The 26,491-nt window shown below is 39.5% G+C and overlaps 2 protein-coding genes and 1 long non-coding RNA gene across 4 annotated transcripts in view; 2 read left to right on the top strand and 1 right to left on the bottom strand.

Annotated features, from left to right (window-relative positions):
• casq2 (calsequestrin 2) overlaps window positions 1-10,969 on the top strand; it is a 32,141-nt gene extending 21,172 nt beyond the window's left edge. Inside the window, exons 7-11 of the mRNA XM_061879145.1 lie at window positions 901-946; window positions 1,028-1,082; window positions 6,283-6,383; window positions 8,216-8,290; window positions 10,547-10,969. Coding sequence (XP_061735129.1) covers window positions 901-946; window positions 1,028-1,082; window positions 6,283-6,383; window positions 8,216-8,290; window positions 10,547-10,750 — 481 coding nt within the window. The 3' untranslated portion in view covers window positions 10,751-10,969. The remainder of the gene's footprint in view (window positions 1-900; window positions 947-1,027; window positions 1,083-6,282; window positions 6,384-8,215; window positions 8,291-10,546) is intronic.
• A 1,438-nt stretch (window positions 10,970-12,407) lies between these two features.
• The window catches only part of LOC133537954 (vang-like protein 1), a 73,648-nt gene continuing 59,564 nt past the window's right edge, over window positions 12,408-26,491 (bottom strand). For both annotated transcript variants that reach the window (XM_061879143.1, XM_061879144.1), the window contains 3 exons: window positions 21,660-21,807; window positions 16,823-17,057; window positions 12,408-14,153 (listed from right to left, as the gene is read on the bottom strand). In XM_061879143.1, coding sequence (XP_061735127.1) covers window positions 13,893-14,153; window positions 16,823-17,057; window positions 21,660-21,807 — 644 coding nt within the window. In that variant the 3' untranslated portion in view covers window positions 12,408-13,892. The remainder of the gene's footprint in view (window positions 14,154-16,822; window positions 17,058-21,659; window positions 21,808-26,491) is intronic.
• Window positions 21,391-26,491, top strand: part of LOC133537955 (uncharacterized) — a 34,658-nt gene continuing 29,557 nt past the window's right edge. The window contains exon 1 of the long non-coding RNA XR_009802896.1: window positions 21,391-21,464. This is a non-coding gene — a long non-coding RNA (uncharacterized LOC133537955). The remainder of the gene's footprint in view (window positions 21,465-26,491) is intronic.

Below are 26,491 nucleotides of genomic sequence, written 5' to 3'. Positions count from 1 at the left end.
ATGGAACTGTTAGATTTTCTGAATTATAGCAAAAAAAAAAAAAGTCTCGATTACATTTTTAAGTTCAAACTCATGCATAAAATACATATTTTATTTAAATGTAATTACTGTTACTGAGATGAGGTGGCGACTTGTCCAGGGTGTACCCCGCCTACCGCCCGATTGTAGCTGAGATAGGCGCAAGCGCCCCCCGCGACCCCAAAAGGGAATAAGCGGTAGAAAATGGATGGATGGATGGAATTACTGTTATTTCTTAATAAAAAAAATGCGTAGTTATATTTTTGTCAATTATATTTCTCACACACATTAATTAATGTATGGATATATTTATTTGTGATGTATTTGTTCACTATGTTACTATTTTATATTTGCAATGCTCTCCATTTTTGAGAAACCTTTTTAGGAAAAACTAGTTTTTAATTTAAACAATAAATAAAGGTGTTCTCAGTCTTATTTATTACTTTTTAAAACTATAATTTTAAAACAACATACTATAATTATTTTCAAGAATATTCCCAAAAACTTGCACAGTTGAGAAAAAACTCAGGATAAATGTCCAAAAAATACAACTAAACTAAAAATATCGAAAATAAAATTACTATATTCTTTATACAATTTATGTTAGTCTTTTTTAATATTATAAAAAAAAGTTTAAATTTTTTGTCATTTATTATTTTTTGGTCCCGATACTACTATTTAGAATCATTCAGAATGTTCCCAGTTTTAGTTGAAATTACAACTATTAGTCAGAGTAATATCATATATATATAGGATATATAAATATGCATACTGTATTTTGAAATGTGTATTCATTAGCTTATGGTGCAAATATTAGGTGCAAAATTAACTGTATTGTGCAGCTCACACTGTTTTTTTGTTTTTTTTATCGTGTGCTATTAGGCCAACTCTGAGAAAGTTGCGTGCAGAGGACATGTTTGAAACCTGGGTAAGCCAGCATGGAAACAGGCACTTTTTTTTTTAGAATTACCTATTTTCCCTACATTCTCACATCTTTGGTGGTTTTCAGGAGGACGACATTGAGGGCATTCACATCGTGGCTTTTGCAGAGGAGGAGGATCCAGGTAAGTAAACCCCTTGTTATTCCTTAACATGTTCCACTCCTGCCTTTGTACTCATAGAACACACTGATAAACGTCATTCTTACGACCTAAATATTAATTATAGATTTAGTTGGTGTTTTAGATATATGTTACTCTATGCTGAGTAGTGCAGATAGAATATTGTTTATACCAAGGGGGCGGCATAGCTCGGTTGGTAGAGTGGCTGTGTCAGCAACTTGAGGGTTGCAGGTTCGATTCCCGCTTGTGCCATCCTAGTTACTGCCGTTGTGTCCTTGGGCAAGACACTTTACCCACCTGCTCCCAGTGCCACCCACACTGGTTTAAATGTAACTTAGATATTGGGTGTCACTATGTAAAGCGCTTTGAGTCACTTGAGAAAAGTGCTATATAAATATAATTCACTTCACCAGGGGTCCCCAAACTTTTTGACTCGTGGGCCGCATTGGGTTACAAAAAATTGTCCGGGCAGTGTGTGTGTGTGTGTATGTATATATATATATATATATATATACACACACACTAGGGTTGTACGGTATATTAGTATAGTACCGCGATACTAATGAATCATATTCGGTACCATACCGCCTCTGAAAAGTACCGGTTCGAAAAGTTGTCCGGTATGTTCACTATTTTATTTAAAGGCCTACTGAAACCCACTGTTACCGACCATGCAGTCTGATAGTTTATATATCAATGATGAAATATTAACATTGCAACACATGCCAATACGGCCTTTTTAGTTTACTAAATTGCAATTTTAAATTTCCCGCAAAATGTCCTGTTGACGTCACGGACTGTTAGGAAATATTAGTGCTGCGCACAAACACAATTAAAAGTAATCTGCTTTGACCGCATAATTACACAGTATTTTGGACATCTGTGTTGCTGAATCTTTTGCAATTTGTTCAATTAATAAGGGAGAAGTCAAAGTAGAAAGATGGAGTTGGGAAGCTTTAGCCTTTAGCCACACAAACACACGGTGATTCCTTGTTTAAAATTCCCGGAGGTGAAGTTTTACTATGGATCAGAGCGGTCAAGTGAACATGGATCCCGACCAAATGTCAACCAGCAGGTTTCTGTGAGAAAATTGTGGTAAAAAGTCGCCACTTACCGGAGATCAGCTGAGCTTGTGCCGTCCGTACAGCTGCCGTCGACTTCCATCAGACATTGGCGTCAACACACCCGTGGATACACCCTTCCGACTATCAGGAACTATTAAACTCACTAAAACACTAGCAACACAATAGAAAGATAAGGGTCTTCCCAGAAGTATACTAGTAAATGTGTCTAAAAACATCTGAATCCGTCCCAATGCAATCGCGTTTTTTTTTTTTTTTTTTCGAGTCCGTCGCTATCAATATCCTCAAACACGAATCTTTCATCCTCGCTCAAATTAATGGGGAAATTGTCGTTTTCTCGGTCCGAATAGCATTTTTTTGTTGGAGGCTCCCATTAAAAACAATGTGAGGATGTGAGGAGCCATCAACGTGTGACGTCATCATCTGCGACTTCTGGTAAAGGCAGGGCTTTTCTGTTAGTACCGAAAGTTGCAAACTTTATCATGGATGTTCTCTACTAAATCCTTTCAGCAAAAATATGGCAATATCGCGAAATGATCAAGTATGACACATAGAATGGACCCGCTATCCCCGTTTGAATAAGAAAATCTAATTTCAGTAGGCCTTTAAGGACAAAATTGCAATAAGAAACATATGTTTATGTACCCTAAGATTTTTTGTTAAAACAAAGCCAATATTTTTTAGATTTTTTGAGGTCCCCTTTATTTACAAAAGTACCTACAAGTACACATGCTCGTGCGACACTGCGTGGATACAGCTTGTGGGAAAATGCATTTTTTGACAACATGATTGTCTAAAAATGAGCGGCCCTCGGGAGTAACAAGCTGTAGAAAATACATTACAAAGGACAAATTAGAAAAAAAAAAAAAAAAGAGACTGGCCGTATTTGGCCTGTGGGCCGTAGATTGGGGACCACTTTACTGCTGCCGGGTATTTTTTTCTATACTTTTATTTTACTATTTTAAGATAGTGTTTGTTCTATTTTTGGCCAAAGTAAGACAAATAAAACAATCTTAAAAAAAAATCTTGTTTTTATTTTTTAGTTTTAATGCCATTATTTTAATAGTCCGGCCCGCGTGTGCACAGATTGCCCTCCATGCGGCCCCTGAGCTAAAATGAGTAGGACACCCCTGATGTACAGTATTACAGTATATGTAACAGAAGCGCATTGGTGAGGTCACACACTGATGTTGGTGTCAGTCTCCGTTCTAATTCATCCCAAAGGTGTTCTATCGGGTTCAGGTCAGGACTCTGTGTAGGCCAGTCAAGTTCATCCACACCAGACTCTGTCATCCATGTCTTTATGGACCTTGCTTTGTGCACTGGTGCTCAGTCATGTTGGAAGAGGGAGGGGCCTGCTCCCAACTGTTCCCACAAAGTAGGGAGCATGGAATTGTCCAAAATGTTTTAGTATCCTGGAGCATTCAAAGTTCCTTTCACAGGAAGTAACGGACCAAGCCCAACTCCTGGAAAAACAACCCCACACCATAATTCCTCCACCAAATTTCACACTCGGCACAATGCAGTCCGAAATGTAGCATTCTCCTGGCAATCTCCAAACCCAGACTCGTCCATCAGATTGCCAGATGAAAAAGCGTAAGTCATCACTCCAGAGAACGTGTATCGTTTGCTCTAGAGTCCAGTGGCGATGTGCTTTACACCACTGCATCCGACGCTTTGCATTGGACTTGATGTATGGCTTAGATGCAGCTGCTCGGCCATAGAAAGCCATTCCATGAAGCTCTCTGCGTACTGTACGTGGGCTTATTGGAAGGTCACATTAAGTTTGGAGCTCTGTAGCAACTGACTTTGCAGAAAGTCGGCGACCCCTCTCTGTCAGTTTACGTGGCCTACCACTTGGTGGCTGAGTTGCTGTTGTTCCCAAACTCTTCCATTTTCTTATAATAAAGCCGACAGTTGACTTTGGAATATTTAGGAGCGAGGAAATTTCACGGCTGGATTTGTTGCACAGGTGGCATCCTATGACAGTTCCACGCTGGAAATCACTGAGCTCTTGAGAGCGGCCCATTCTTTCACAAATGTTTGTAGAAACAGTCTCCATGCCTAAGTGCTTGATTTTGTACACCTGTGGCCGGGCCAAGTGATTAGGACACCTGATTCTGATCATTTGGATGGGTGGCCAAATACTTTTGGCAATATAGTGTATGTTAATTACATTTTTTAAAGTCAAAAACCTAATTAAGGTTTTTACATGTGTTTTAAAGGCCTACTGAAACCCACTACTACCGACCACACAGTCTGATAGTTTATATATCAATGATGAAATATTAACATCGCAACACATGCCAATACGGCCGGTTTAATTTACTAAATCACAATTTTAAATTTCCCGCGAGGTATCCTTTTGAAAACGTCGCGGAATGATGACGCTTATGTTGACGCGTGCTTGTGACGTTATTGGTTGGAGTGGACATGTTCTCCCAGCACCACTCATGGCTAAAAGTAGTCTGTTTTTATCGCATAATTACACAGTATTTTGGACATCTGTTTTGCTGAATCTTTTGCAATTTCTTCAATTAATAATGGAGACTACAAAGAATAATGTTGTTGGTGGAAAGCGGTGGATTGCAGCTGCCTTTAACAACCGAAACACAGCCGGTGTTTCTTTGTTTGTTGTGAAGCTTTAACACAGAGCGGTCAAGCGAACATGTTTCTCTATGTCAACCAGCAAGTGTTTGGATGGGAAAATTGTGATATTAAGTCGGCTCTTACCGGAGACTTTAGCGCAGGGGTCGGGAACCGTTTTGGCTGAGAGAGCCATACAAGCCAAATATTAAAAGTATTTCCGTGAGAGCCATACAACTTTTTTTTTTTTTAACACTGAATACAACTATATGCATGCATTTTTAAGAAAGACCAACATTTTTTGAGTATAATAAGTCTCTTATTCTTTATAATAACATTTTTATTCTGAGGCTAGCCAAAAATAAATAAAATACTTCTTACCGTTAATGCGACTTCTTGAACAGGTGCGGTAGAAACCGGATGGATGGATGAAAATGCATGAGAATGTTTTATATTTTGAATGTTATTTTACAATACTGTGATTACCAGCGGATTTATTCATTACTTATCGTGTTAAGCAATGTCAGCTAAAATTTATCTGATAGCCAGATGCAGTCATCAAAAGAGCCACATCTGGCTCTAGAGCCATAGGTTCCCTACCCCTGCTTTAGCGGATTATGCGACTTCCTCCTGCGGCTGTCAAAAAGGCAGCTCTGATCTTGGCTTCTCCATTGGCTTCTCTCAGAGACACTGGCGGTCACCGCAGCCATCCGACTTTCAGGTATGATTTTACAATCTCACTAAAACACTATTAACACAATAAGCAGATAAGGGATTTTCCAGAATTATCCTAGTAAATGTGTCTAATAACATCTGAATCGCTCCTGAAGCCGTCGCCTTTTTTAAAATTTTTTTTTTTAGTGCTTGACTTTAACTTTCCTCATCCACGAATCTTTCATCCTAGCTCAAATTAATAGGGAAATTGTCGCTTTCTCGGTCCGAATATCTTTTACTGTTGGAGGCTATGATTATAAACAATGTTTAGATGTGAGGAGCCCTACAACCCGTGACGTCACGCGCACATCGTCTGCTACTTCCGGTAAAGGCAAGGCTATTTTATTAGCGACCAAAAGTTGCAAACTTTATCGTCGATGTTCTCTACTAAATCCTTTCAGCAAAAATATGGCAATATCGTGAAATGATCAAGTATGACACATAGAATGGACCTGCTATCCCCGTTTTAATAAGAAAATCTCATTTCAGTAGGCCTTTAAAAAGCTGGTTTTAACTAAATTCATGCATTAGTTCATATTTGAGTGCATGTAACCATATTAAGTGTGTAAGGGAGCCAAAAATTTGGTGCCACACCCCTGCTTACGTCTACAATCTGCTGACTATGATGCGTGGTCAACATCCAACAACTTTATCTACCTCTGCACGCGCTTGAAAATGTTTCATGTCAGCTGTTGTCACCCTTGCTGCAGGGTTGTTTACACCAAAATGATCAGCGCTATTAACTCAACGCAATTACAACATTGGTTCTCTTGGTGTTGTGCAATATACTTCTAATATAAAACCTTTGCACTTCCTCTCAGATGGTTTTGAGTTCCTGGAGATCCTGAAGGAGGTGGCAAGAGATAACACGCACCTTCCTGAGCTCAGCATTGTGTGGATTGACCCTGATGACTTCCCCCTGGTGAGAGGTCACACGCTTTAGACCAGGGGTGTCAAACATACGGATCAGGCCCGCGAACAGGTTTTATCCGGCCCGCGGGATGAGTTTGCTGAGTAATAAAATGAGCCGAAATTTTTGAATGAAAGAAACTGCTGTTCTAAATGTGTCCACTAGATGTCGCAATAGCAATTATTTGTACCTTTGTAGATGATGCTACATATGTAAACAAAAATAAACCACATGATGTTAGTGCACCAGTAGAGGAAAATGAGCAAATTACATAAATATACTAATATGTACTGGCTCACCTGCACTGGCTTCCTGTGCACTTAAGATGTGACTTTAAGGTTTTACTACTTACGTATAAAATACTACACGGTCTAGCTCCATCCTATCTTGCCGATTGTATTGTACCATATGTCCCGGCAAGAAATCTGCGTTCAAAGGACTCCGGCTTATTAGTGATCCCCAAAGCCCAAAAAAAGTCTGCGGGCTGTAGAGCTTTTTCATTTCGGGCTCCAGTACTCTGGAATGCCCTCCCGGTAACAGTTCGAGATGCCACCTCAGTAGAAGCATTTAAGTCTCACCTTAAAACTCATTTGTATACTCTAGCCTTTAAATAGACTCCCTTTTTAGACCAGTTGATCTGCCGTTTCTTTTCTTTTTCTTCTATGTCCCACTCTCCTTTGTGGAGGGAGTCCGGTCCGATCCGGTGGCCATGTACTGCTCGCCTGTGTATCGGCTGGGGACATCTCTGCGCTGCTGATCAGCCTCCGCTTGGGATGGTTTCCTGCTGGCTCCGCTGTGAACGGGACTCTCGCCGCTGTGTTGGATCCGCTTTGGACTGGACTCTCGCGACTGTGTTGGATCCATTATGGATTGATCTTTCACAGTATCATGTTCTCATATGTTTTCATAGTCATCAGTATCATCAGTATCACAGTATCATGTTCTCATACTCCTCATTGTCACCGATGTCCCACTGGGTCATTATCGTCACCGGTGTCCCACTGGGTGTGAGTTTTCCTTGCCCTTATGTGGGCCTACCGAGGATGTCGCAGTGGTTTGTGCAGCCCTTTGAGACACTAGTGATTTAGGGCTATATAAGTAAACATTGATTGATTGATTGATAAATAACATCCTGTAATTTGATTTTGATATTATTTTTGGTAACACTTTATTATGGAGAACATATTCACCATTAATTAGTTGCTTATTAACATGCAAATTAGTAACATATTGGCTCTAAATTAGTCATTATTATGTACTTAATAACGCCTTATTCTGCAAGGCCTTATTATACAACCAGTAAGCCATTAACTAAGAGTCTTCCCTCAATAACCTTAGAATTATTGCTGATTAGTAACCCTAACCCTAACTCTGATATGTTCCCCTGTCCATATAACTGTAAATTAAGCCTTTGTTGCTTTAATAAGCAACTAATTAATGGTGAATAAGTTCCCAACACTAAAGTGTTGCCTAATTTTTTTTTTATCTCGATAGATTGAAAATGAACACAAACGAGGAACATTATCACATAATTTAATCAGAAAATACAAATAATGACAAATAAAGATGAAATATTATTAACAGCAACATGTAAGTGTAAAAAAAAACCCAACAACATCATGATTTGTACATTTTCAGAATGTGCTTGTTCTATTTTTAAACAAAGAAAACAATCCGAAGTCGTCTTTATTTTTAAGTTATCGTGCCGTGATTTTACCAGTCTGGCCCACTTGGGAGTAAATTTTCCTCCATGTGGCCCCCTATCTAAAATGAGTTTGACACCCCTGCTTTAGACTCAAACACACAAACATGGGATCAATTTAACTGTCTGATACGTGTTTTAGTTGATTCCCTACTGGGAGAAGACCTTCAAGGTGGACCTGTTCAGACCTCAGATCGGAGTGGTCAACGTTACAGACGTGAGTCAATATGTGTGTGTGTTTGATTGATTGATACTTTTATTTGTAAATTGCACAGTTCAGTACATACTCCGTACAATTGACCACTAAATGGTAACACCCGAATAAGTTTTTCAACTTATTCGGTCCACGTTAATCAATTCATGCTGTCTTTGTTAAGACTTCTTGTAACACTAACGTGTGTGTGTGTGTGTGTGTGTGTGTGTGTGTTCTGGCAATGTTGACTTAATGGGGACATCACTCTGTTTACACAGTCACTTTTGGGGGACCTCTGACGGTACAGGCACAAAAAAAAACCTTTTTAAATGATAGTCATATCCATTCTGAAGATGCCTATGTGATTTTTAAACTTTGGCCCATATTTAATTTGAACTTTTTTTTCTTTTTAAATGGTCCTCAGTAGTCACGCACAAATTTGTGTGAATTATGCAAAATGATTTAAATTTGGTCCCCATGAACCATATTAACTCTTTTTCCCCAGGGTCCCCAGTAAGAATCATCAGCACATTACTTTAGGAATCCAGAGATTTAAAGACGCGTGTGAGCTAATTGGGCAGTGGCCATTTTACCAAAAAAATGTTATGCCTCCACAACCTGTAGAAAGGGCGGTCCCCACAAGTCCATAACCAAATGATAACCCATGTGTATGTGCATGTGTGTGCATGTGTGTGTGTGTGTGTGTGTGTGTGTGTTCTGGTAACGCTTACTTAATGGGGAAATCGCTCTGTTTACACAGTCACCTTTAGGGGACCTCTGACGGTATGGGGACAAAAAAACAGGTCCCCTAAAGGGAAACCTTTTTGAATGATAGTCCGATCCAGTCTGAAGATGCCCGAGTGATTTTTATGCTTTGGCCCATATTTAATTTGAACTTTTATTTTCTTTTTAGATGGTCCTCAGTAGTCACGTACAAGTATGTGTGAATTATGCAAAATGATTTAAATTTGGTCCCCATGAACCATATTAACTCTTTTTCCCCAGGGTCCCCAGTAAGAATGATCAGCACATTACTTTATCAATCCAGAGATTTAAAGACGTATAGGAGCTAACTGGGCAGTGGCTATTTTCCCCAAAAAATGTTATGCCTCCACAACCTATAGAAACGGTGGTCCCCACAAGTCCATAACCAAATGATAACCCATGTGTGTGTGTGTATGTGTGTGTGTGTGTGTGTGTGTGTGTGTGTTCTGGTAACGCTTACTTAATGGGGAAATCGCTCTGTTTACAAAGTCACCTTTAGGGGACCTCTGACGGTATGGGGACAAAAAAACAGGCCCTCTAAAGGGAAACCTTTTTAAATGATAGTCCGATCCATTCTGAAGATGCCTAAGTGATTTTTATGCTTTGGCCCATATTTCATTTGAACTTTTATTTTCTTTTTAAATGGTCCTCAGTAGTCATGTACAAATTTGTGTGAATTATGCAAAATGATTTAAATTTGGTCCCCATGAACCATATTAACTTTTTTTTTCCCCCAGGGTACCCAGTAAGAATCATCAGCACATTACTTTAGCAATCCAGAGATTTAAAGATGTGCAGGAGCTAACTGGGCAGTGGCTATTTTCCCCAAAAAATGTTATGCCTCCACAACCTATAGAAACGGTGGTCCCCACAAGTCCATAACCAAATGATAACCCATGTGTGTGTGTGTGTGTGTGTGTGTGTGTGTGTGTGTGTGTGTGTTCTGGTAACGCTTACTTAATGGGGAAATCGCTCTGTTTACACAGTCACCTTTAGGGGACCTCTGACGGTATGGGGACAAAAAAACAGGCCCTCTAAAGGGAAACCTTTTTAAATGATAGTCCAATCCATTCTGAAGATGCCTAAGTGATTTTTATGCTTTGGCCCATATTTAATTTGAACTTTTTTTTATTTTTAAATGGTCCTCAGTAGTCACGTACAAATTTGTGTGAATTATGCAAAATTATTTAAATTTGGTCCCCCATGAACCATATTAACTTTTTTTTCCCCAGGGTCCCCAGTAAGAATGATCAGCACATTACTTCATCAATCCAGAGATTTAAAGAGGTCTAGGAGCTAACTGGGCAGTGGCTATTTTACCAAAAACGTATTATGCCTCCACAGCCTATAGAAAGGGTGGTCCCCACAAGTCCATAACCAAATGATAACCTGTGTGTGTGTGTGTGTGTGTGTGCGCGTGTGTGTGTGTGCGCGTGTGTGTGTGTGTGTGTGTGTGTGTGTGTGTGTGTGTGTGTGTGTGTGTGTGTGTGTGTGTGTGTGTGTGTGTGTGCGCAGGCCGACAGCGTGTGGATGCTGATGGATGACGAGGAGGATCTGCCCTCAGCCCAAGAGTTGGAGGACTGGATCGAAGACGTGCTCTCTGGGAAAGTCAACACCGAAGACGACGACGACGACGACGAAGATGATGATGACGATGATGAGGACGATGATGATGATGAGGACGATGATGACGACGATGATGATGATGACGATGAGTAATCAGCATTGAGTCAAACTCGAACATACAGCAATTCTGATACATAACTGAAAATACATAAACATACATGTTTTCTCAAATACTGTATGTGTACCATAAACACACCTGGTTGACATAATGGACACAATCCATACATACAGTATCTGCTAATAACAACACACTGATACCTCAATTTGTTTTCACAAAAAAATATTAAATCAAACTGTGTGGTTATTGTGTAATTCTCTTTCTATTTGCTCCGAAGAAGTCTGTGTGACAAAAAATGTACACGTTCCAAAGGATGCTGAACAAATATCATAGAGTATGTTTTTGTCCCGCTTAGAACGAGTCAATCTTTTAAAATGACTTCAGACTGTTATAGCAAATACAGTAATATATTTTTAGTTGAAGTCCTTTAAGAGCCTGTATGTTGATATTACTCCACTGTTTTTTTTTTCATTGAAAAAAAGAAAAAATCTCCCAAAATGCTAAAAATATTTGAATAAAATACATTTCGTCAAGTATTTTTTGATTATTATTACTAATATTAATAGGCACTGAGATAGTTTAATGATCTGCAGTTTCATTGATTTTCCTGCATTATTTGCTAAACAGTGTCAAATAAAAATAAGTTACACTGGAGGTTCTACTGACAAAAAATATCCGCCTCTCAAAAAAGGCTATATATACATAAGTATATATATATATATATATATATATATATATATATATTTACTTATATATATAAAAATCAATAAAAAATAATATATACATATATGTATATGTATGTCTTGATTGGATTATCCAGAGAATATTGCTCGATACCGTGGTTTAGCGGAATATGTAGGTGTGGGAAAAATCATCAGAAGATGATTGAGGGAACCCCTCATGAAACAGTTCTGTAGAGATGAAGTAGTCTTGTGATTTTTCCCACACCTACATATATGTATATGTATATATATATGTATGTATACGTCTATATATGTATGTATACGTGTATATATATATGTATGTATACGTGTATATATATGTATGTATACGTCTATATATGTATGTATACGTATATATATGTATGTATACGTATATATATGTATGTATATATGTATATATATATATATGTATTTATATATATATATATGTTTGTGTACATGTGTATAAATGTATGTATATATATATATATATCTATATATATTTATAAAATATGTGTGTGTATAATGTGTGTGTATCTATCTATCTATCTATCTATCTATCTATCTATCGCTTGTCCATATACATATATATATATAAATCTATATATATTTATAAAATATGTGTGTGTAATGTGTGTGTATCTATCTATCTATCTATCTATCTATCTATCTATCTATCTATCTATCTATCTATATCTATCGCTTGTCCATATATATATATATATATATATGTATATGTATATATATGTATATGTATATGTGATTGTACTGTGTATGTTTTTGCACTTTAAACAACTCAATCTTTGAAAAATACCCCGTGTCTGAAATATACATATGGAATACTAATATTAGGGGGGTATATCCGTTTAAAGTTGGTTACACAACACCACTGTTTATTCATATGAAAAAAAAAGTTAAATATGTTAAATTATACTATATATATATATAAATGTATGTGTGTGTGTGTGTATCTTCAATAGTTCAAAAACAGTTCAAATCAATACAAATGCTTTTTATTCATTTTTTAACAAACGGGGATTTGACACAGCTTGTGGTCTGTCGGTGTACAAAAAAAAGTGTCACAACAGACGCTTAACACACACACACACACACACACACACACACACACACACACACACACACACACACACACACACACATCCACACGTACAAAGGTCAGGATTCATGTGCAGGGACACAATTTGTACAAAACATCAGTGACAACAGTAACACTTGTCCTTATGTGAAATGACAACATTCAAATTGAATAATACAGTTCAGCGTTCTTTCTTCAAGCTTGAGGCGCTAGAATGAAGTGGCCAATAGGGGGCAGCAGTGAGACGCTGACCGCTACAAACACTGTTTGAGTCCATCTTAAATGAGTCCAATTTGATTATTTTTGCCCTTTAACTCAGGGGTGTCAAACTCATTTTAGATCGGGGGCCACATGGAGAAAGATGCACTCCCAAGTGGGCTATAATGGGAAAATCCCGGCAGGATAACTTAAAAATAAAGACAACTTCAAATTGTTTTCTTTGTTTGAACAAGCACATTTTGAAAATGTACAAATCATAATACTGTTGTTTTTTTTACACTTACTTGTTGCGGTTGATAGTATTCTATCTCTATTTGTCGTTGTTCGTACTTTTTAAACAAATTATGTGATGATTAATGTTCATTTGTCAACTCATTGGTGTTAATTTGCAATCCATCAAGATTAAAAACAATATCTAAATCAAATTACAGGATGTTATTTATTTAGTTTGATCATTTTCCTCGACTAGTGTACTAACATATGTAGCATAAGCTACAAAAATACAAATAATTGCTATGGTGACATCTAGTGGACATATTTATAAATGCAGTTTCTTTCATTCAAACATTTCGGCTCATTTTTATACTTAGCAAACTCATCCCGCGAGCCAGATAAAACCTGTTCCTGTACGTTTGACACCCCTGCTCTAACTAATCTTCCCCAAAAAAATTATAATATTAAGCATAAATTATGTCTGTAAAAACGGAATATTTATATATAGTATGTAACATCTGGGAAGTGCTTTAATAAGAGGGCACGAGATAAATATAAAAATGGCATTCTGGGCAGTCACTCTTGCCACTGATTTGACATGATATACAAAACACATATTTACATTCATCGTAAAAAAAAAAAAAAAAAGTTTTAGATAATCATCCACGCAGTTATAAAAAAGTATGCAGGGAATAATGCATGTTGATGTATAAATACTGTACACATACCAACAGTTACTTTTTTTTTTTCACAGCCAGATTTTTGGCAAATGTCTCCACCACACAAAAACACACATTCTAAAAAAATAAAAAATAAAAATAACACTCGCCCGCATGCAAATGAGTCTGTAGTGCATAGAAGGATGCCCGACTAGGTGGAAAAGTGCAGGCGTGTCCCTCTCATCCAGAAGTTTTTGCGACAAAAATGGGACATTTGTTTGAGTCATTGTTAAACCGACGTTTCCGACTGGAGCAGAAGCACGAACTTGTGCGACTTGGGGTCCACGTACTCTTCGGTCACTCGGATGTACGGGATGCCCTTGACCGTGACGGCTAAGCTGAAGTCGAGGCACCTCAGGGTGAACTCGCTGCCTTCCTTGACGCCGCTGGTCACTGACGCCTCGCTCACCAACATCCACTGGTCGGCCATCCAGCGCTCGGGGCCGTACTGGAGGGTGGGACCCGGGGCCAGGTATGTCTCCAGGAAGGCCTGAGGACGAAACCAAAACAATATCTTAACTAGACAAGGCAATTCCTGAAGGATTTGAGAATGCTCAAATGCTGAAGTTGAACTGAAATCCAGGAATTTTTTTTTTAATTGACGGTTTTCTGTTGTTTTTATAATGTGTTACAGTGAAGATGTTCTCCCGAAATGTGTTTGTCATTCTTGTTTGATGTGGGTTCACAGTGTGGCGCATATTTGTAACAGTGTTAAAGTTGTTTGTACGGCCACCCTCAGTGTGACCTGTATGGCTGTTGGCTGTTGATCAAGTATGTCTTGCAGTCACCAACTTATGTCATATTATAGAGAAAAATGTTAAATTGTTAGTATGAAGGCTTCACGGTGGCGGAGGGGTTAGTGCGTCTGCCTCACAATACGAAGGTCTTGAGTAGTTGTGGGTTCAATCCCGGGCTCGGGATATTTCTGTGTGGAGTTTACATGTTCTCCCCGTGAATGCGTGGGTTCCCTCCGGGTACTCCGGCTTCCTCCCACTTCCAAAGACACGCACCTGGGGATAGGTTGATTGGCAACACTAAATTGGCCCTAGTGTGTGAATGTTGTTTATCTGTGTTGGCCCTGCGATGAGGTGGCGACTTGTCCAGGGTGTACCCCGCCTTTCGCCCAACTGTAGCTGACATAGGCACCACCGCCCTCCGTAATCCCAAAGGGAAATAAGCGGTAGAAAATGGATGGATGGATGTTGAAATTGAGCACACAATTCCCAAACAGGCTAAATATTTTGAAGTTGGAAGTTTGAATCAATGAAAATTGTGGGAGTTGTGGAACTTTGAAGAATGTCCCATTGAATTCCCCAAAAATGTGGTAATTTCTGGAAAAGCGGGATTTTTTTTGAAAATGGTAAAAAACTTTAATGAGTTGAAATGGTCGCTGTTGGAATTTTTTAAATCGGTCGAGAAATGTTGGAGTAGTAACATGTTGAATTGAGAAATGGTATTACGGAATTCCTGGAATTTCGGGAAAAGTGGGAATTTTTCCAGGTAAAAAAAAACAGTTTTTTTTGTCCCGATTAAGAGGAATGTTGACAGTGGGTTAAAAAATGCGGGAGGAGTAGTCTGGTGGAAATAGGGCTTTGGAAAACCCGGAATTCTGGAAAATCCTGGAATTTTTTGGAACTTGGAAAAACAAGTAGTTTAAATTTCCAGAATGGTGGAATATGTCTAAGGTGGAATGGTTTGAATCGGTGGGAAAATGGGGAAATGGTGAAAGTTTGGAATATGGCCAATTCATTTTAAATGGGAAAAATGTCCTGGAAGACCAGGAATTCTGGGAAGTCCTGGAATTTGTTTTTTACCTTGGAAAAAAAAGTAGTTTAGATTTCCAGAATGGTGGAATATGTTGAAGAATCTGTGGACTCGTCAGACCACAGAACACTTTTCCACTTTGCAACGGTGCACCTTAGATAAACTCGGGCCCAGCGAAGCCGGCAGCGCTTCTGGGTGTTGTTGATAAATGGCTTTGGCTTTGCATAGTAGAGTTTTAACTTGCACTGATTTAGCGACGGCGCTTCACGGTGGCAGAGGGGTTAGTGCGTCTGCCTCACAATACAACGGTCCTGAGTAGTCTGGGGTTTGAGCTCGGGCTCGGGATCTCTCTGTGCGGAGTTTGCATGTTCTCCCCATGAATGCGTGGGTTCCCTACGGGTACTCCGGCTTCCTCCCACTTCCAAAGACATGCACCTGGGGATAGGTTGATTGGCAACACCAAATTGGTCTTAGTGTGTGAATGTGAGTGTGAATGTTGTCTGTCTATCTGTGTTGGCCCTGCGATGAGATAGCGACTTGTCGTGGGTGTACCCCGCCTTCCGCCTGATTGTAGCTGAGATAGGCACCAGCGCCCCCCGCGACCTCAAAAGGAATAAGCGGGAGGAAATGGATGGATAGATGATGTAGCGACCAACTGTAGTTACTGACAGTGGTTTTCTGAAGTGTTCCTGAGCCCATGTGGTGATATCCTTTACAAATTGATGTCGCTTTTTGATGCAGTACCGCCTGAGGGACCGAAGGTCCGTACTATCATCGCTTACGTGCAGGGATTTCACCAGATTCTCTGAACCTTTTGATGATATTACGGACCTTAGATGGTAAAATCCCTAAATTATTTTCAATAGCTGGTTGAGAAATGTTGTTCTTAAACTGTTTGACAATTTTATCACGCATTTGTTGACAAAGTGGTCACCCTGGCTCCGTGCTTGTCTGTGAATGACTGAGCATTTAATGGAAGCTGCTTTTATACCCAATCATGGCACCCACCTGTTCCCAATTACCCCGTTCACAGTGTTTGATGAGCGCTCCTCAACTTTCTCAGTCTTTTTTGCCACCTGTGCCAGCTTTTTGAAACACGTTGCAGGCATCAAATTCCAAATGAGCTAATATTTGCAAAAAATAACAAAGTTTACTACTTCTTAAGTTAAATATATTGTCTTAACAGTCTATTCAACTGAATATAGGTTGAAAAGCATTTGCAAATCATTGTATTCGGTTTCTATTTACGATTAACACAACGTGCCAACTTCACTGGTTTCGGGTTTTGTAATATGATGTAAATATATCCGAAGACTAATTTCCACTTGTTTTCCCCAGACAGGTTGGTGTATACATACAATCAAATAGCAATAACATCCAAACAAACAAGTTCACCTTCGGGCTCATGTTGTTAATGAGGCAGAAAGCTAAGTGCTTCTGGATGCTCTCCATGCTGTGGCAGTGCTGCCTCCTGGTGGTGCGCAAGTACTTCTGCAGCGCGCGGGCCATCGATGGGAAAATGGCCAAAGCCGCTTCCCGGACGTCCATGATGTCGGAGGGTGATGCACGTTCGTCCTCTTTCTTCATGCGGCGGACGTGCGTGAAGGCCTCCTCCACCGCCACCACCAACCTGACACATCAGATCACAGCATGTCACGCACTATCTTGCATAAAGATGCATCACAACAGTACGTCACCTTCTATTTTATTTATTTTATAGATCTGAGCAAGGTTTTAATTTCTTTATTCATTTTATTTATAAGTGAGGCATAGCAGCATGTCATGCTCTATCTTGACTAATGCAGCATAGCACAGTATAACATTTCTATATTGCTCAATTTAAATTAAATGATAAATGGGTTGTACTTGTATAGCGCTTTTCTACCTTCAAGGTACTCAAAGCGCTTTGACATTACTTCCACACAATTTGAGTGCTTTGTGTTCATTTTTCAGCTTTCTGAGTTAAGGGAAGCATATCTTTATGCAGCATATTTGAAAAAAAAAGAAATTGAATGACTTACATGTGAAGTGAAGTGCATTATATTTATATAGCGCTTTTCTCTTGTGACTCAAAGCGCTTTACATAGTGAAAACCCAATATCTAAGTTACATTTTTAAACCAGTGTGGGTGGCACTGGGAGCAGGTGGGTAAAGTGTCTTACCCAAGGACACAACGGCAGTGACTAGGATGGTGAAAGCGGGGATCGAACCTGGAACACTTAAGTTGCTGGCCCGGCCACTCAACCAAATGAGCTATACCGCCCCACGTCACATCACTCTAAAAGCACTTCTATTTGTTGTATTTTTTATAGATCCGTGCAAAAATTCTGTGCAATGTTTTTTCCCCCCCTAAGTAAATAATACATGGCAACATGTCTTACTCTATCTTAACTATCCATCCATTTTCTACCGCTTATTCCCTTTTGGGGTCGCGGGGGGCGCTGGCGCCTATCTCAGCTACAATCGGGCGGAAGGCGGGGTACACCCTGGACAAATCGCCACCTCATCGCAGGGCCAACACAGATAGACAGACAACATTCACACTCACATTCACACACTAGGGCCTTTTTAGTGTTGCCAATCAACCTATCCCCAGGTGCATGTCTTTGGAGGTGGGAGGAAGCCGGAGTACCTGGAGGGAACCCACGCATTCACGGGGAGAACATGCAAACTCCACACAGAAAGATCCCGAGCCTGGATTTGAACCCAGGACTGCAGGAACTTCGTTTTGTGAGGCAGACGCACTAACCCCTCTGCCACCGTGAAGCCCCTATCTTAACTAATAAAGCATAAAAGCATATACACTATATTGCCAAAAGTATTTGGCCACCTGCCTTGACTCACATATGAACTTGAAGTACCATCCCATTCCTAACCCATAGGGTTCAATATGATATCGGTCCACATTTTGCAGCTATTACAGCTTCAACTCTTCTGGGAAGGCTGTCCACAAGGTTGCGTAGTGTGCTTATAAGACTTTTCAACCATTCTGCCAAAAGTGCATTGGTAAAGTCACACACTGATGTTGGTTGAGAAGCCCTGGCTCTCAGTCTCCGTTCTAATTCATCCCAAATGCGTTCTATCGGGTTCAGGTCAAGAGTCTGTGCAGGCCAGTCAAGTTCATCCACAGCAGACTGTAATCCATGTCTTTATGGACCTTGCTTTGTGCACTGTTGCACAGTCATGTTGGAAGAGGAAGAGGCCCGCTCCAAACTGTTCCCACCAGCTTGGGAGCAACAAAAAAAAAACAACCCCACACCATAATTCCTCCTCCACCAAATTTCACACTCGGCACAATGCAGTCGGAAATGTACCGTTCTCCTGGCAAGAACCTCCAAACCCAGACTCGTCTATCAGATTGCCAGATGTAAAAGCATGATTCATCACTACAGCGAAGGCTCTAGAGTCCAGTGGCGAAGTGCTTTACACCACTGCATCCAACGTTTTGTATTGGACTTGGTGATGTATGGCTTAGATTCAGCTGCTCGGCCATGGAAACCCATTGCATGAAACTCCCAGTGTACTGTATGTGGGCTAATTGGAAGAGCTCTGTAGCAACTGACTGTGCAGAAAGTCTTTGCTCTATGCGCTTCAGCATCCGCTGACCCCTCTCTGTCAGTTTACGTGGCCTACCACTTGGTGGCTGAGTTGGTGTTGTTCTCAAACTCTTCCATTTTCTTATAATAAAGCCGACAGTTGAGTTTGGAATATTTAGGAGCGAGGAAATTTCACGACTGGATTTGTTGCAAAGGTAGCCTCCTATGACAGTTCCACGCTGGAAATCACTGAGCTCCTGAGAGCGGCTCATTCTTTCACATATGTTTGTAGAAACAGTCTCCACGTCTAAGTGCTTGATTTTATAGACCTGTGGCCGGGCCAAGTGATTAAGACACCGGATTCTGATCATTTGGATGGGTGGACAAATACTTTTGGCAATACAGTGTATATTGATGCTATGCTCCTAAATATTCCAAAGTCAACTGTCGACTTTATTATAAGAAAATTGAAAAGTTTGGGAACAACAGCAACTCAGCCACAAAGTGGTAGGCCACGTAAACTGACAGAGAGGGGTCAAAGGAGGAATTATGGTGTGGGGTTGTTTTTCAGGAGTTGGGCTTGGCCCCTTAGTTCCAGTGAAAGGGACTTTGAATGCTCCAGGATACCAAAACATTTTGGACGATTCCATGCTCCCAACTTTGTGGGAACAGTTTGGAGCAGGCCCCTTCCTCTTCCAACATGACTGTGCACCAGTGCACAAAGCAAGATGCATAAAGACATGGATGACAAAGTCTGATGTGGATGAACTTGACTGGCCTGCACAGAGTCCTGACCTGAACCCAATCGAACACCTTTGGGATGAATTAGAACGGGGACTGAGAGCCAGGCCTTCTCAACCAACATCAGTATGTGACCCCACCGATGCGCTTTTGAAAGAATGGTGGAAAATTCCTCTAAACACATCCGCAACTTTGTGGACAGCCTTCCTGGAAGATTTGAAGCTGTAATACAGGGGTCACCTACCTTTTTGAAAGCAATAACTACTTCTTGGGTACTGATTAATGTGAAGGACTACCAGTTTGATACACACTTAAATAAATTGCCAGAAATAGCCAATTTGCTCAATTTACCTTTAATAAATACATCTATATATATATAAAAAATGGGTATTTCTGTCTGTCATTCCGTCGTACATTTTTTTTCCTTTTCCGGAAGTTTTTTTGTCGAGAATAAATGATGAAAAAAACACTTAATGAACGGTTTAAAAGAGGAGGAAACACGAAAAAAATGAAAATAAAATGTTGAAACATAATTTATCTTCAATTTTGACTCTTTAAAATCCAAAATTCAACCGAAAAAAAGAATAGAAAAACTAGCAAATTCGAATGTTTTTGAAAAAAATTTAATTTTTTTTTTTTATAGGACATCATTAGTAATTTTTCGTGACTAAGATTAATTTTAGAATTTTGATAACATGTTTTAAATAGGTTAAAATCCATACTACACTTTGTTAGAATATATAAAAACATTGGACCAAGCTATATTTCTAACAAAGACAAATCATTATTTCTTCTAGATTTTCCAGAACAAAAATTTTAAAAGAAATTCTAAAGACTTTGAAATAAGATTTAAATTTGATTCTACAGATTTTCTAGATTTGTCGGAATAATTTTTGGGAATTTTAATCATAATAAGTTTGAAGAAATATTTCACAAATATTCTTCGTTGAAAAAACAGAAGCTAAAATGAAGAATTTGATTAAAATGTATTTATTATTCTTTACAATAAAAAAAATAATTGTACTTGAACATTGATTTTAACTGTCAGGAAAGAAGAGGAAGGAATTTAAAAGGTAAAAAGGTATATGTGTTTAAAAATCCTAAAATCATTTTTACGGTTGTATTTTTTCTCTAAAATTGCCTTTCTGAAAGTTATGAGAGGCAAAGTAAAAAAATAAATGACTTTATTTAAACAAGTGAAGACTAAGTCTTTAAAATATTTTCTTGGATTTTCAAATTCTATTTGAGTTTTGTCTCTCTTAGAATTAAAAATGTTGAGAAAAGCGAGACCAGCTTGCTAGTAAATAAATAAAATTTAAAAAAATAGAGGCAGCTCACTGGTAAGTGCTGCTATTTGAGCTTATTTTAGAACAGACCAGCGGGCGACTCATCTGGTCCTTACGGGCAACCTGGTGCCCGCGGGCACTTCGTTGGTGACCCCTGCTGTAATAGCTTCAAAAGGTGGACCCACATCATATTGAACCCTATGGCTTAGGAATGGGATGGCACTTCAAGTTCATATGTGAGTCAAAGCAGGTGGCCGAATACTTTTGTCAATATAGTGTATGATGACACTAAAGTACCCAGCCTGATTTGTTATCTCTCATTTTGAAACTTAAAAACTACAATATGTCACGCAGGTTCAAACACAATTGCTATAAATAGACTTCCTGGTGTGGGCGTGGCTTATAATGTGACCTGGTGACACAGAACAGAATCTCCTTAAACAAATGTGCTTTCTACTAGTTCAAGCAATGTCTGTAAGTATATTTAATTATATTTCTTAAGTGTGCTTACTTGATATCACCATACCTATTTTGACGTATCAGCCATCACTTTGCCAAGTGATATCGCTAATTATGTCATTCTGTTGAAGTGGCTAGCTAGCGCTAGCATTTAGTGAGGCCTTCACTTCCTGTCCACGCCTCACGTTACCCCGTCTTATTCGCACTCACCGGGCTTTTCGTTTGCGAACTCGTCTCTCAAAGTCGGCCTCCTCGTAGTACAGCTCGTTATGGGCGCTGTCTTTGCGTTTGGCGGCGGCGGCCGCAGCCTGGGACTGGTTGCCGTTAGCCGGCTGGGCCCCTGCTGTGTTCCCAGGGGCTGCATCCAGACGGAGAGGACACAGGTGAATCATAGACAATATTGCAGAAAATTACTGGAAATACTTAGACAAACTTTAATGATCCACAAGTGAAATTGTTCCACACGGTAGCTCAGTTACAAAGGATGGAAAGGATAATGCACACAAGGGCACAAAAAGAGGGCGAAAACAAAAGGTATTAAGTAGACTAAAATGTACCATAGTAGCAATATAAAATAGAACATATATTTAATATTTACATATATCCATCCATCCATCTTCTTCCGCTTATCCGAGGTCGGGTCGCGGGGGCAACAGCCAAAGCAGGGAAACCCAGACTTCCCTCTCCCCAGCCACTTCGTCCAGCTCTTCCCGGGGGATCCCGAGGCGTTCCCAGGCCAGCCGGGAGACATAGTCTTCCCAACGTGTCCTGGGTTTTCCCCGTGGCCTCCTACCGGTTGGACGTGCCCTAAACACCTCCCTAGGGAGGCGTTCGGGTGGCATCCTGACCAGATGCCCGAACCACCTCATCTAGCTCCTCTCGATGTGGAAGAGCAGCGGCTTTACTTTGAGTTCTTCCCGGATGGCAGAGCTTCTCACCCTATCTCTAAGGGAGAGCCCCGCCACACGGCGGAGGAAACTCATTTCGGCCGCTTGTACCCGTAATCTTATCCTTTCGGTCATGACCCAAAGCTCATGACCATAGGTATATTTACATATAAATAAACAGTATATAATATATAAACTTATATATTTTATTATGTCCAGGGTGTACCCCACCTTCCGCCTGATTGTAGCTGAGATAGGCTCCAGCGACCCCGAAGGGAATAAGTGGATATTACAAACCCCGTTTCCATTTGAGTTGGGAAATTGTGTTAGATGTAAATAATAACGGAATACAATGATTTGCAAATCCTTTTCATCCCATCTTCAGTTGAATGCACTACAAAGACAAGATATTTGATGTTCAAACTCATAAACTTTATTTTCTTTTTGCAAATAATAATTAACTTAGAATTTCATGGCTGCAACACGTGCCAAAGTAGTTGGGAAAGGGCATGTTCACCACTGTGTTACATGGCCTTTCCTTTTGACAACACTCAGTAAACGTTTGGGAACTGAGGAGACACATTTTTTAAGCTTCTCAGGTGGAATTCTTTCCCATTCTTGCTTGATGTACAGCTTAAGTTGTTCAACAGTCTGGGGTCTCCGTTGTGGTATTTTAGGCTTCATAATGCGCCACACATTTTCAATGGGAGACAGGTCTGGACTACAGGCAGGCCAGTCTAGTACCCGCACTCTTTTACTATGAAGCCACGTTGATGTAACCCGTGGCTTGCCATTGTCTTGCTGAAATAAGCAGGGGCGTCCATGATAACATTGCTTGGATGGCAACATACAGTATGTTGCTCCAAAACCTGTATGTACCTTTCAGCATTAATGGCGCCTTCACAGATGTGTAAGTTACCCATGTCTTGGGCACTAATACACCCCCATACCATCACAGATGCTAGCTTTTCAATTTTGCGCCTATAACAATCCAGATGGTTCTTTTCCTCTTTGGTCGGGAGGACACAACGTCCACAGTTTCCAAAAACTATTTGAAATGTGGACTCGTCAGACCACAGAACACTTTTCCACTTTGCATCAGTCCATCTTAGATGAGCTCAGGCCCAGCTAAGCTGACAGCGTTTCTGGGTGTTGTTGATTAACGGTTTTCGCCTTGCATAGGAGAGTTTTAACTTGCACTTACAGATGTAGCGACCAACTGTAGTTACTGACAGTGGGTTTTCTGAAGTGTTCCTGAGCCCGTGTGGTGATATCCTTTACACACCGACGTCGCTTGTTGATTCAGTACAGCCTGAGGGATCGAAGGTCACGGGCTTAGTTGCTTACGTGCAGTGATTTCTCCAGATTCTCTGAACCGTTTGATGATATTACGGACCGTAGATAGTGAAATCCTTGAATTCCTTGCAATAGCTGGTTGAGAAAGGTTTTTCTTAAACTGTTCAAAAATTTGCTCACGCATTTGTTGACAAAGTGGTGACCCTCGCCCCATCTTTGTTTGTGAATCACTGAGCATTCCATGAAATCTACTTTTATACCCAACCATGGCACCCACCTGTTCCCAATTAACCTGCACACCTGTGGGATGTTCCAAATAAGTGTTTGATGAGCATTCCTCTACTTTATCAGTATCTATTGCCACCTTTTCCAACTTCTTTGTCACATGTTGCTGGCATAAAATTCTAAAGTTAATGATTATTTGCAAAAAAAAAAAAAAGTTTGAGTTTGAACATCAAATATCTTGTCTTTGTAGTGCATTCAATTGAATGTTGGTTGAAAATGATTTTGCAAATCATTGTATTCCATTTATATTTACATCTAACACAATTTCCCAACTCATATGGAAACGGGGTTTGTATATTATGTCCAGGGTGTACCCTGCCTTCCGCCTGAATGCAGCTGAAATAGGCTCCAGTGACCCCCCCGCCACCGCAAAAAGGGACAAGCAGTAGAAAATGGATGGATGGATGCATATATACAATATATAAAAAAATCTCAATTACCATGTATAGTATAACAGTATATGTAACAGCTGCAGAAAAAAAGGGCTTCAGAAAATAAAGAGTACCGGTAAATCCAGCAGAGAATATACATTATAAACAAAGAGAGGTAACTCGAATAAAAGCGGTCAGGTAATAGACAAATATCATCTATTGCTGTATGGCGAGTGATTATATTATTATGATGATATTATATTATACCTTGTGAGTTAAAAATAATAAAAAATATATCAAAGGAATTGGTTTCCTATCTATATATTTATTAATATCGATACATTCTCAATAAATATCAACAATCATCTATATTGTCTGCCTGTGATATATTCACACATTTTATGTACATATCAGTCAATTAAAAAATATTATTGTTTTTATTGTTAATTTTATAAATTTTCATTTAAAAAAATCTGATCACTTCCTAAACAATAACATTAATTACAAATATATATTAACATACAATTAAAAAATTAGTTACGCATAACTTGTGTAACTTATATATTTGTAAAGATAAAAAAAACTGTCTAAATATCAACAATCGTCTAAATTAGATACTGTATAATGTAGTTAATTTAAGCATGAGTATATCCACTATTTATATTTAGACAAATAGTTTTCAGTAATTTAAAGAAAACATACAAATGTTATTATTATAATTACTACTATTAGTATTATTATTATTATCCACTACGTGTAAAAATAAATACAACGCTATAATGAAATAATTATTCATAGTGAATGTAATATTCTAATACATTTATATTTAAATCAAAATCGAATGTTCATTAAAGAATAACAAAAATGATTCAGATACTTTTTAACATATACATTATACTGTAATGATGCATATCCTACATCACATCATAAAATCATCATAGTGATAATAATCTAATATCATACTGTATTATTTATGTCATTTATATAAATATAAAATTAATTAGTCGCTGCTCCTTCACATCGAGAGGAGCCAGATGAGGTGGTTCGGGCATCTGGTCAGGATGCCACCCGAACGCCTCCCTAGGGAGGTGTTTAGGGCACGTCCAACCAGTAGGAGGCCACGGGGAAGACCAAGGACATGTTGGGAAGACTATGTCTCCCGGCTGGCCTGGGAACGCCTCGGGATCCCCCGGGAAGAGCTAGACGAAGTGGCTGGGGAGAGGGAAGTCTGGGTTTCCCTACTTAGGCTGTTGCCCCCGCGACCCGACCTCGGATAAGCGGAAGAAGATGGATGGATGGATGGATAAAATTAATTATTACAAGTGAATAATCATGTATAATTATGTACATTATGTAGAGGAATACCAAACATGAAGCAATAATTACATATGAAATATACTTGAATATAATAAAATATAACTTTTTATATTCCATATGCTCTTTGTAATCAATATTAACATTACAACTACATTCTTCTTCCCTCACACCATCAGACTCTTGAACGCATCAAAATAATTCCCTCAATTCCCCCCCAAAAAATGTGATTAAAGGCCTCCTGAAATGAGATTTTCTTATTAAAACGGGGATAGCAGGTCCATTCTATGTGTCATACTTGATCATTTCGCGATATTGCCATATTTTTGCTGAAAGGATTTAGTAGAGAACATCGACGATAAAGTTCGCAACTTTTGGTCACTAAGAAAAAAGCCTTGCCTTTACCGGAAGTAGGAGACGATGCGCGCGTGACGTCACGGGTTGTAGAGCTCCCCACATCCTGACATTGTTTACAATCATAGCCAGCAGCAGCTAGAGCTATTCGTACCGAGAAAGCGACAATTTCCCCATTAATTTGAGCGAGGATGAAAGATTCGTGGATGAGGTAATTTCGAGTGAAGGACTAGAAGAAAAAAAAAAGGCGATTGCAGTGAGAGTGATTCAGATGTTATTAGACACGTTTCCTAGGATAATTCTGTAAAATCCCTTATCTGCGATAAGGTGGCGACTTGTCCAGGGTGTACCCCGCCTTCCGCCCGATTGTAGCTGAGATAGGCGCCAGCGCCCCCCGCGAGCCCAAAAGGGAATAAGCGGTAGAAAATGGATGGATGGATGCTTATTGTGTTGATAGTGCTTTAGTGAGTTAAATAGTACCTTAAAGTCAGAGGGGTGTGGCCACGGGTGTTTTGACGCCAGAGTCTCTAAGAGA

This window comes from Nerophis ophidion, linkage group LG19 (genome assembly GCF_033978795.1).
Source record: "Nerophis ophidion isolate RoL-2023_Sa linkage group LG19, RoL_Noph_v1.0, whole genome shotgun sequence".
Lineage (NCBI taxonomy): Eukaryota > Metazoa > Chordata > Actinopteri > Syngnathiformes > Syngnathidae > Nerophis > Nerophis ophidion.
This window is presented reverse-complemented; position numbering and strand designations above follow the sequence as displayed.